Source organism: Hemitrygon akajei, chromosome 7 (genome assembly GCF_048418815.1).
Source record: "Hemitrygon akajei chromosome 7, sHemAka1.3, whole genome shotgun sequence".
NCBI classification, from domain to species: Eukaryota; Metazoa; Chordata; class Chondrichthyes; order Myliobatiformes; family Dasyatidae; genus Hemitrygon; species Hemitrygon akajei.
The window spans coordinates 122,091,667-122,103,824 of record NC_133130.1 but is presented as its reverse complement, the minus strand read 5'-3'; the positions used below and the strand labels follow the sequence as shown (position 1 = coordinate 122,103,824).

At 43.7% G+C, this 12,158-nt stretch overlaps 1 protein-coding gene across 1 annotated transcript in view; it reads right to left on the bottom strand.

Annotated features, from left to right (window-relative positions):
• The window catches only part of snap29 (synaptosome associated protein 29), a 53,842-nt gene that overhangs the window by 33,643 nt on the left and 8,041 nt on the right, over window positions 1-12,158 (bottom strand). Inside the window, exon 2 of the mRNA XM_073051868.1 lies at window positions 10,289-10,479. Within this exon, the coding sequence (XP_072907969.1) occupies window positions 10,289-10,479 (191 nt within the window). The remainder of the gene's footprint in view (window positions 1-10,288; window positions 10,480-12,158) is intronic.

The following is a 12,158-nucleotide window of genomic DNA, read 5'->3' as shown; positions in this document are numbered from 1 at the left end:
AGCTGTGGTAAGAGAAGCCTTTCAAAGGACTTCACTGTCAGAGCTACAAAGACGGTAGTCTTACTGCAGGTGGGATTGTTTTCCTTGGGAATTGAGCATATAATGGCGGTTTTCCAAACAGTTGGTATGGAATATTCAGACAGAGTGGTTGAAGAGATGACTGAAAACCTCTGACATTGTTTACAGCAGAGCTTCTGTAGCCATCCACTGATGTTGTTTGGACCTGGTGCTTTATTGGGGTTTGCTCTCCTGAGTCCTGTCTCAGATGAGACTATATTGGTGCTGCTCAGTGCATATGATAGAAGAATGGTGGTCAGCTCAGTAACCCCCAGGCTGATCCTCGGTGTGAAGCTGTACTGATCAAACCTGCAGTAAAAGTTGTTTGGCTTTTCTGCAAACTCTACACATTTCTCCCAACTTGTGTAGGACAGAGGCTGGTGATTATGGAGGCCAGCCATTGTTCTGACACTTTCTAAGGCATCTCTAGCTTTGCCCTCTTAGAAGAGCTTTTCCACTTTCTTTTTATAGACCCTTTTGGCTCGTTTTCCTTTCCCCCCTTGTTTAGCCTCACCTGAATAAGTTTATCCTCAGTCCTGTTGCCAGAGGTAAAGGCTATTTCCTCCAGGTTAAGTGTGTTTTTCAGATTCTTTGTGAAAGTTTGTTATTGAGAAATACTTTGACAGGTTTTTTTTGAGTATGATGTCTTCACAGCTTCCTGTCAGTAATGTCAGAAGCCTCCAGCTGTGAGCACCTCCCAGTCAGTGTATTCATAACAGTCCAGCAGCTTTCCCCATATTCTTCATTCCACAGTTTAACATGTTTTTTAGCCATGCCCTCCCTTTGACGTATTATTTGGTAGGTGGGCACTAGATGAGTGATGTTGTGGTCAGTTGTGCTTGGGGGGATTACTGTACACTCCATAACCGTTACTTACATTCTCATAACAGAAGTCAATTGTCTTGTCGCCTCTTGTAGCATATGATACGTATGTGGGCTGAACTTTAAGTCAGCAGCTGTTAAAATCTCCAATTAAGACGAGAGAGTCGGGAGTGACATCCTCTATGCGTTGCACCCATGCAGTGACTTCCTGTGTCGCGTGAGTTGTGTTTGCGGCAGGTGGAATATAAACCTCAACATGCTGGCCGCTGGCCAAATTGTTCCACTGGCCAAATTCTCCAGGCAAATAGTGGCCAGCCATTCAACATCTAGTGTGCAGTGTCTCTCTGATCTTTACAGTGTTGTACCAAGCTTCCTGCATACATATGCATAACCCAACTCTGATCTTTACCGCTTTTGTTATAATTGTAGTCTAATCGAAATGGTACTCCAAAACCATCCAGCGAAAGTTCTGAGATCATAATTGTATCATCAAGGCAGGTCTCTGTGATACATATGAGATTAGCTTCCTTAATTGATATTTCACATTCGCATAGAGTTCATCAAGTTTGTGTCTTAGGGATCTTACGTTTGCAACCATTATTGATGGAAGAGGCGGGTGCTTCCACATATCTGCCAATCTCTTAAGCCGCTGCTGCACTCCTCTCCTGCCCCGTTTCCTCACTGTCAGGCTAAAGGCCTCACACTCACTTGTACAGTCTAGATAGCAAACAATTCAAGCCAGAATTTTTATGTACTATCCCTGGGTGGTTGCGTGGCAATAGTAGGTCTTGTGTATCGGATCACCAGAGCTGTTTCTGCCACATACATGTAATCAACAGAACAATTAGACAGACACCACTCCACTTGTCACCATCCATGACACAGACAGTGATGCAGCCAGTCAGAATGCTCTCCATGGTACATCTGTAGAACTTTGTCAATGTCTTTGGTGACATACAAATCTCCTCAAAATACTTGCTTTTGTGCCTTTTTTGTAGCTGCATCAATACGTTGGGCCCAGGATAGATCCTCAGAGAAGTTGACACTCAGCAGAAAAATCAGGTGAATTCAGCAGATCCTGAGTTCACCTGGTCCAAGTATGCAGAAATACTGAACACAAAAGTTTCAATGAATCAAATCCAATCTATTCCCAGACAAATTATAATATTGAGCAGATGAAAAACTCAATACAACATCAATGAAGTAAAATTAATGTCAGCACCAGACTGGGTAACAGCTTCTTCCCTCAGGTTGTAAGACTAATGAATACCATGCCACCACTGAGATCTCATCACCAGGACAGTGAGCTGTTTACTGTACTGCTTACCTGTGCTGCACATGCATGCATCTTGAATTATATTTTATTAACTTAGTTACGCTAACAGTTTGGTTACATACTGTGTGTTAAGTTTTGTGGAGACATCGCGGTCCAGAAGATTCTGTTTCGTTTATGTGTACAGTCAGATGACAATAACCAAGAGGACCACAACCTTGGTGTAGGGTTATGTGCCTTAGTGACTGGAGTCAGAGCCTTGTGCTTTGGCTCTTGGCAGGGTCACCCATGCCAAACTGGTCAAAGGGTAGAGACCAGTCCTTCAGGTTTGGAAGTTCAGCTCAGGGCCAACAACCCTGACTGGTAAAACAAAGTTGTTATGGAATCAGCAATGAAGAATCTTCTGTATCTTTGTGCAAAAGTATGACAGACTGAGATGGATGACCTTCATTGCTGCGCTAAACACCAGCAGTAAGAAAGAGGACAATAGACGTGAACTTGTCAGAGGGACACTGGAATTGCTTTGTCAAGAGCCTCACCGGAAACACAATATTCTAATCTACAGAGCATTAACACTCATTTCCCGAGACAGTTCAACACTATACAGACTCTTCAATTTTACTCCTTCTAGACTGACCTAACGATGCCCATCTACATACAGTCGGCCCTCCTTATCCGCAAATTCAACCAACTGCAAATCGCGAAAACCCGGAAGTGCTCTTCCAGCACTTGTTGTTCAAGCATGTACAGACTTCTTTTCTTGTCATTATTCCCTAAACAATGCAGTATAACAACTATTTACATAGCATTTACATTGTATTAGGTATTATAAGTAATCTAGAGACGATTTAAAGTACACGGGAGGATGTGCATGGGTTATTGTGGATCGGGATCGGAATTGGAAAAAATCAGAAGTTCTCTTATTAAGTTGGAACAGGTACATCCAGTATTATTTAGCATCAGTCAAACATTTGCATTTGTATATAGTATATATTTTACCTTTCTATGCATATAAAACACTTAAGAATGTATGTTTCAGTGCCGGGCTTGGGAACAGAAGTTCCTGAGTTCGATCTAGTGACAGATCGCTATCGAGTGCACTCTCCACCGTGCTGGGTTGATGTGGAGGATCAAAAACCCCAAACTCCAAAAATTAAACCATTGCGTTGCTTAGTAATAATTGTAACTTTCATCGGGGCACAGCCTTTCTCACTTTATCCTTTAAAATTGTTCTAATCGTTGACTGACATAGCCTTTTCCAATGAATGATGGCGTTTCACCTCTTTCCGATCACTTTATTATTTTGACTTTATTTTCAATAGTTATCATGATTATTTTCATGAACAGAAACACTGTGCATTTCTTACATTAATGGCTAGAAGATCTATTTTGTTGAATTGGAAAGAAATTAATCCCCCTACCGTATTTCATTGGTTTTCTCAAACTATGTTATGTCTAAATTTGGAGAAAATTATAAGTGTCGTATATGACCCTTCTATTAAATTTGAAAAGATTTGGAGGCCATTTATTCAATATTTTCACATGATGTAATTTGACCCTGTTCCAATCCTATTTGTCTTTCCGGTTTTGATTATATATATATATATATATATATATATAGTTTGGTTAGTTTGTTAGTTTAGTTTTTCTTAGGGTATTAATTTTTTTTTCTTTTTCTCTTTTCTGTTTTTTTTCAACATGAATTACTTAGTTTTTTTGTTTCGTATATATGACATTTGTATCATTCATGATTTGGGAAGATTTAATTATAATGTACTTATTGCTTGTGTATCCTTTTATGTTCGTTTTAATTTTGTAAGTTTGTAATCCCATTATCTATGTACTAATCTTATCATGTTGATATTAATAAAAAGATTGAAAAAGAAACACTGCGGATTCAGATCTCTGCCGCTGGGTCCTAATGTCCACCGCACTGAGACAGGTTAAATAAGGGACTTGAGCATCCGCGAATTTTGGTATCCGCAAGGGGTCCCGGAACCAATCCCTCGCGGATAAGGAAGGCCGACTGTACTGCCAAATCTGATCGAGGATACCATGTCAAATAGGGACGAAGCAAAGATCTAGAAATACCATGTATTGAAATTACATAACAGAACCCAAGGAATGTGCCACAGTCTTAAAGCAAACACACACACACACAAAATGCTGGAAAAACTCAGGTCAGGCACCATCTATGGAAATAACGTTTTGGGCTGAAAAGGGGGAAGATACAAGAATAAGGTGGGGCAAGAGGAAGAAGAACAAGATAGGTCGCAGGTGAATCCAGGTGGGTGGTGGAGGTGCTGAGGAAGTAAGAAGTTGGGCGACGATATTTGGAAAAGGCAAAGAGCTGGGAAAGGAAAGTGATGGGAGAGGAGAGTGGATTGTGGGAGAAAGGGAAAGAGGAGGGATGCGAGGGGGAGGGGAGAAGAGGTAAGAGGTCAGACTGGGGAATTGAGGAAGAGGAGGGGGGGGGGAGGGGGAAAAACATTACCAGAAGTTGGAGAAACTGATGTTCATGCCATCAGTTTGGAGGCTACCAAGATGGACTTTGAGAGGTGTTCCTACATCCTGAGAGTGGCCTCATTGTGGCAGAAGAGAAGGCCATGGACTGACAAGTCAGAATGGGAATGAAACACACACAAACCTTAGCCTTGCCATGATTCCTACCATCTCTAAAGTTTAATATCCATAGAATACTTATACAAATTATTTTCAGTTACAAAAGCAAAGCATAAACAGGGACTTGGGTAATATTACTACAAACTGTAACAAGGACAATTACATCTTACATTCTATTTACAAGACTCACCACTAGATACTTTATTAATCCCAAATTACAACGTCACAGTAGCATTGCAAGTGCACAGATATAAATATTAGAAGAGCTTAGAAAAATAGAGGACTATGGGTAACCTAGGCAATTTCTAAGGTAAGGACATATGTTAGGCACAGCTTTGTGGGCCGAAGGGCCTGTATTGTACTGTAGGTTTTCTATGTTTCTAAGAAGTAGAAAGAGTAAGAAATAGGTTACCACAAACAGTCTAACAAGAGGGACGGCTATAGGTTGACTCATTATAGAGCCTAATGGCCAAGGGTAAGAATGACCTCACAGTGCTCTTTGGAGCAGCACAGTTGTCTTAGTCTATCACTAAAAGTGCTCATCTGTTCAGCCAAGGTGGCATGCTGAGGGTGAAAGACATTGTCCAGAATTGCCAGGATTTTCTGTAAGGTCTGTTAGGGTTAATTCGAGACTGCCATTACAGGTCAGGAGTGGCTCACGTAATATTAGGAGGCTGGAATGCGAGGGAGGGGGGAGCGAAACTGGGGATTCCGCTACACCGAAACTACTAGTGTCACGCGATTCAGTAAACAAAAGAAACAGGTAACTCGTGAGTGTATGGCATCGGGCCAATAAGATGGACACAAGTGCCCGATATTACCTAATATGTAGCGGGGGGTTGTGCTGGGGGGAAAAGGGATATAAATAAGAGCAGATTGTAAGGGGAAGTCGGAACGCGCCTTCTCCAGCGACCCGTATATTCGCTGTGCCAGTTACGAATTCTGCAATAAACCCAAGTTTTGTAATATTCCGGTGTTGGTTGTCTCTCTTCCTAAACGAACACAGGGCATAATTTCAAGCCCAACATTTGGTGACCCCGACGTGGGGAGGGAGAGACAACACAGGCTGGCGGGTCCGACAGCAGACAACTTGCGGCCGCAAGCTCGACTAAGGTCAGTTAGTGCCTGTTATATCGAAGACTTCCACTAGATAGTTAAATCACTGAGTTAGATCTTGTCTGCTGACGGATCCTCACCAACCCCAAATTACCCTGGGAGAGATCATTCCCGGTGCAGAATCGTGACTGGTAAGTACTAACTCTTATCTGTTTTTAGGAAGATCCTCCGCCCGTGGAAAAGTCTTCTGAGTGAGGGTACCCGCCGCCCACGATGGGCATAAAAGTCTCAGGAGTGAGGAGAAAAGTGTCGCGGTACACCGTAGTACACAGGGATACTGACGGCGCCTACCTTAGACTGGTTGTTAAGAGGAGAAATCTCCCACGCGAAGGTCAGGTTTTGAAAGGCGACCGTCCCACATTTGATCCTCTCTGTGTACTAGGGAGCCATGGAGCACTTCAATTTCGAGTTACCAAAACTCAGACATTTGCGTGTTGAGTAACAGAGTATATGAGAGTTTTTAGAAATATGGTAAAATTGTTAACTGTGCGAGTTCAATAATCTAGCCGCAGGGGTCAGACACCACCAAGGTAGGAGTGGAAGTGTTCCTCCGAGGCCGGGGAAGCTCACCTGGAACGGAAAACGGTGGCATGGTCCATACCCTGTCACTGAGGTCTCCAACAGGGCATTAAAAGGTAAGAAGGGAGGGGGACAATAACTGGCATCATTTTCTACTGGCTAAATAAGACCTCTGGCAAGTGGGGAGCGTTTCTGGGACAGTTGGCTCTAGGACTGTCTATTTCAATTGCTATCTTTATCACGTGTGGTTGTTGTTGCATACCCTGTATCAGGACCCTAGTTGTCCGAACTATAGATCGAGCCTTGACTGGAAAGGATGGACCTCCACCGACGTACCAGGCACCCTTGTTCCCGGTGGAAGGGGAGATCGAGGCCCTCCCGAAAGCGGACGCACTATGGGAGAACACGGACTGGAATGGGCCATGCCAAGGAGGAAATTGAGAGTTGCTTTTGAATAAGTCTTCTGAAATGTTGCATGCTACTTGTAAAAATTGCCGATGTTTAGGGAACCCCTACCCATATTTTGTGACCCTAGGTCGGACAAATCAGGATAAGCAAATAGGGAGGACACACCAAAGAGTGCCGGGGGACGCTCACCTCCCTGCCTGATCCCGGCAGCCGCGGAAAAGATTGTAAGGGATGTGGCCTCTGGGAGGCCAAGGGAGGGAGTGTTAGGGTTAATGTTAGGGTTAATTCGAGACTGCCATTACAGGTCAGGAGTGGCTCACGTAATATTAGGAGGCCGGAATGCGAGGGAGGGGGGAGCAAAACTGGGGATTCCGCTACACCAAAACTACTAGTGTCACGCGATTCAGTAAACAAAAGAAACAGGTAACTCGTGAGTGTATGGCATCGGGCCAATAAGATGGACACAAGTGCCCGATATTACCTAATACGTAGCGGGGGGTTGTGCTGGGGGGAAAAGGGATATAAATAAGAGCAGATTGTAAGGGGCAGTATATTCGCTGTGCCAGTTACGAATTCTGCAATAAACCCAAGTTTTGTAATATTCCGGTGTTGGTTGTCTCTCTTCCTAAACGAACACAGGGCAGAATTTCAAGCCCAACAGGTCCTTTGTTCTACCATTGCCTCCAGTGTGTCTAGTTTGACTCCTATAACAGAGCCAGCCTTTCTAATCAGTTTATTGAGCCTGTTGGCATTACCCATGCTAGTGCCATTGATCCAGCATGCCAATGCATAAAAGATTGTACTGGCAACAGCAGAGTGGTAGAACATGAGAAGTAAATGCTTGCATACTCCAAAGGACCTCTGTCTCATCAGGAAGTAGAGGCAACTCTGGCCCTTCTTGTACACAGTCTGTGCTGGTGTTCCACTCAAGTCTGTCATCCAGGTGCACCCCCAGATACTTAGCCATCAATAGTAATAGGGAGCAATGCAGGCTTAGTCTTCCTAAAGTCCTTCACCATCTCCTTGTCTTACTGATGTTGAACTGTAGATAATTCAGCTTGCACCATTTGACAAAGCCCTCCACCAGGGCCCTGTATTCATCCTCCTGTCCTCCCTTTACACACTCAGAATTTCTGAGTTGCTGAGTCAGAATTTCTGCAGATGACATGACTGTTGTATCTAAACTGTGGTTGGCTAGTCAGGTAGTCCATTATCCAGGATACAATGGAAGTACCAATCTGCATTGAACAGAGGGCTGTATGTTATTGAAGACACTTGAGAAATCAAAACTCATGATCCTCACAGTGCTGCCCTGTTCATCTAAATGGAGTAGGTTCTGTTCAGCAGGTAGATGACAGCATCGTCAACTCTAGTCTGCTTTTGTAGGTGAACTGCAAAGGATCAAGGGCTGATCTGACTAGGGGGTCGGAGGTGAGCCAAAACCAACCTCTTGAGGGTCTTCATGATGTGTGAGGCCAGGGCCACTGGACAGTAGTTACTCAAGACTTTTGGTTGGCTCTTCTTGGGTACTGGAACCATACAAGTTTTCCACACAGTCGGGACACTTTCCAGGCTGAGACTCAGATTGAAAATGCGCTGGAAGACTCCACACAGCTGCTCAGCACACTCCTTCAGGACCTTGGGGTTCACACTGTCTGGTACCAATGCTTTGCCATCTCGGAGTTTCTCCAGAGCCCTTCTCACCTGCTCAGTAGTGAAAGTGAGTCCATGATGACTAGAGAGTTGGTGGACGGCGGAGGCTGGGGAAGTGAAAATTGGGGCAATAACAGTTGGTAAGTGGAGATGTGGATGGTAGGTACAGGGCAAGAAAGGGATGAAGACAGTGGTAGCCTGTGTTGCTCATCCACCTGTCGAATTGGATGGGGGAGGAAGGGAGGTGTAGGTGCTGAGGGAGCATTGGATGCATCTGAATTGCTGTGCTGAAGGGGGTGTGAACAGGAGGGCAACTGTCAAACCTATTTAAAAAATTGGTTTAACTCATTAGCCCATTCACAGTTGCATTCCAAGGCTCTACAACTAGGCTGTAGACATAATACAGTCAGCCCTCCTTATCCGCGGGGGATTGGTTCCAAGACCTCTCACAGATACCAAAAAATGCAGATGCTCGAGTCCCGTCTCAGTGCGGTGGTCTTTAGGACCCAGCGAAACCCCGGACTTTATTTAACACGTTCAGTGCGGTGGACATTAGGACCTGGCAGTGCAGCTCTGAATCTGCGGTGTTTCTGTTCACGAAAATAATCACAATCACGATTGAAAATACGGTGGAAGCAATAAAGTGATCGGAAAGAGGTGAAACGCCATCGGTCATTGGAAAAGCATTAGGCTACAGTCGGTCAATGATTGGAACAATTTTAATGGAGCACGTGAAAGGCCCCATCCCGATGAAAGCTACATTTATTACTAAGCAATGCAGTGGTTTAATTATTGAAATACGTATGTTTCTTAAGTGTTTTATATGTATTATATACTAAGAAAAACGTTTGACTAGTGGGTTTTTATCTTTTTCTTAATAATGGCAATTTTTGATCTTTTTTTGAATTGTTAAGAGGAGTTGTGGATATTGAGAAGTTCAATATTATACTATATATGATTTTGACAGTGTTCACTCCTTTTTTGTTGTTTGTACTTCCATTGGAATATATATTTGATATAACTTCTCCTTTGATTTGTATTTGTCTTTATATATTTTTAAATCAATAAAACATATTAAAAATGAAATAATGACACTAAATAATACTGGATGTACCTGTTCCGACTTCAAATCCGACTTCATTCAAAGACAGACTCAGGAATGGAACTCATTCATGACCTGGGGACTGCCTGTACTTTTAAGTCATTTCTAGATTACTTATAATACCTAATACAATGTAAATACTATGTAAATAGTTGTTATACTGTATTGTTTAGGGAATAATGACAAGAAAAAAATAGTCTGTACATGCTCAAATGACGAGTGCTGGAGAGAGATCTTCTGGGTTTTCCTGATCCGCGGATGGTTGAATCCGCGCATGTGGAATTGCAGATAAGGAGGGCCGACTGTACTAGACAGAGAATGCTACTACAAATTCAATGAGAGTTTCTTACTGACTGTTAAGCCACTGGCATTTAGGGTATGATGCAATGATGATCATCCATCTCTGCCTATCCATTGCATCACACTCGGGTGTAGAAGGACTCTTCATTGCTGATTCCATAACAATATTTTTCTTGACCAGTCAGGGTTGTTAGCTCTGAGCTGAACATGCCCCCCCCCCGGTACCTGGAGGACCAGAGGACCACTCTTAGTCTGGCCTCTACCCTTTGACCTGTATCATGGGTGACCCTACCAAGAGCCAAAGCATATGGCCCTGACTCCAGCCAACATAGCTCTCCGGATCATTGAGACCTTCAAACCCCATGACAAGGTTGTGGTCCTCTTAGAGGAAACAGGAGGAGAGGAAGATTACTCACTTGCTCCTAGTCTGCTTTTCAGGTTCTGGAGGGGCTTGTGGTTCAGGGTTCCTGAATTTGAAGTAGTTTGTAATGCCGCCAAAGATGCTCTTGATGCTGTTGATGTGTCTTTGGCTAACTTGCATATCCTGATCCATTTTATCCAGCATTTTATCTGTTCGCCTCAGTGCGTCTCCTTGTCGTAGAAGTTCCTGTCCAGTTTTTAAAAAAGAGCAGAAGCTAGTAAACATCTTATAATATGCTCAGATGTGCCACCTCAGGTGACATTGTCCCAATTGAAATGGGGGTGGGGGGGGGAGAAGGAGAGAGAGATGACCCACAAATAAAAACAGGTGTAAAGTTGGCAAAGTTACAGAGGATAAACACACCTCAATGGAAACCATATTCACATCACTACAACGTTGAAGTCAATTTGCTAGATCTCCAGAAATGATTATCAAACTGATGAAGGGTCTCAGCCTGAAACATCTGCTCTTCACTGTTGCCCATGGATGCTGTCTGACCTGCTGAGTTCCTCCACCATTTTGATTGTTACTCTGGATTTTCAGCATCTGCAGAATCTTCTGTGGTTGTAAAACTCTGCTACCCATATGCCAACCTGTCTCTAGTGTTTACTAATTCCCTTTGATCCTTCCACATAAAACCTCAACATGAAAACTCATCTAAGTATTTAAACCTATCCAGGGACTGACCACAGCTACCTCCACCTCTCTTTAATCTTTACCAAAGATCTTTCAGGATATCTTTCTTTCAGTTTGGGCCTTGAATGTAGATTTATAATTCTCCATCTCTGGTGGCAGCGCTTTTAGCTGCAAGGGACCAAACCCAAATGTGCTTATCCAGCTGTGTCCTCTTCAACGGGATGATCAGACGCAGATACATCCTTACCAAAGGTGAACAGCGCTCCTTCCCTCTGCTAGCCTGCAGGTCACCCTTGGGCAAGGTGTAGCACCTGCTCAACTCCACCAGATCAGGGTCAGGTGAAGATATGGGAGCAGGTGGCTGGTGGAAGATCGTATGAGTAGCTGATTCATATCACAAGTCCTGGTTACGTGACCACTGACGCCAAGCAGACCATCTCTGAAGAGTATTGATAATGGCTGAGGTCACCCGTCTTGTAAAGACACTGCCCAGAAGGCAGCAATAGCAAACCACTTCTGTAGAAAAATTTGTCAAGAACAATCATGATCATAATCGCCCACGTCACACACAATGATGGATGTCCTCTTCAAAACCCAAATGTTTGGCTTAATAAGGCCTCACATTCCCAACTACCACTTGGGATGTTTAACTGGTCTATAACTACAAATGCATACACTAGTTAAGAGTCCTCTGTCAGCAGGGTCGATCATGGATGTTACATTCTACCGGTCTACATGATAGGCAAGCCAGGGGAGTACGATATAGAGAGCAAGTTGTTGCCCATGTAGCAAGCTCCCCCTCTCCATACACCTGATGAACAGCAGAGGCTGATATAGTTTTGCACCAGCAGTGTCGCAGGAATTGCCAGTCTTGAATTCAATATAGAACTGCCTTAGGACTCCAGTTCTGGATTTTTCCTTGGGGTTTACTCCCAAAGCCTTCTCCATGACAGGTATAGACGCAAGACAGCGGAGGCTTGAGAGGCAGCATCTATGGGAAGTATCCCCTGATTTGACCCTGCTTTATGCTATTTGCTGCTGTTAATGAATCGCAGATCGATTGGTCCACCACTAATGCACCGATCCCTGTGAAGCTCTCTTTTTTTTTAAACCTCTTCTCCCCAACGTGTGCGAAGCTCTCTCTGATTCGAAAGGTCTGCCGCTAACATCTCGGCCCAAAACCATAAGAAATAGCAGCAGAATTAGGCTATTCAGCCCACTGAGTCCTC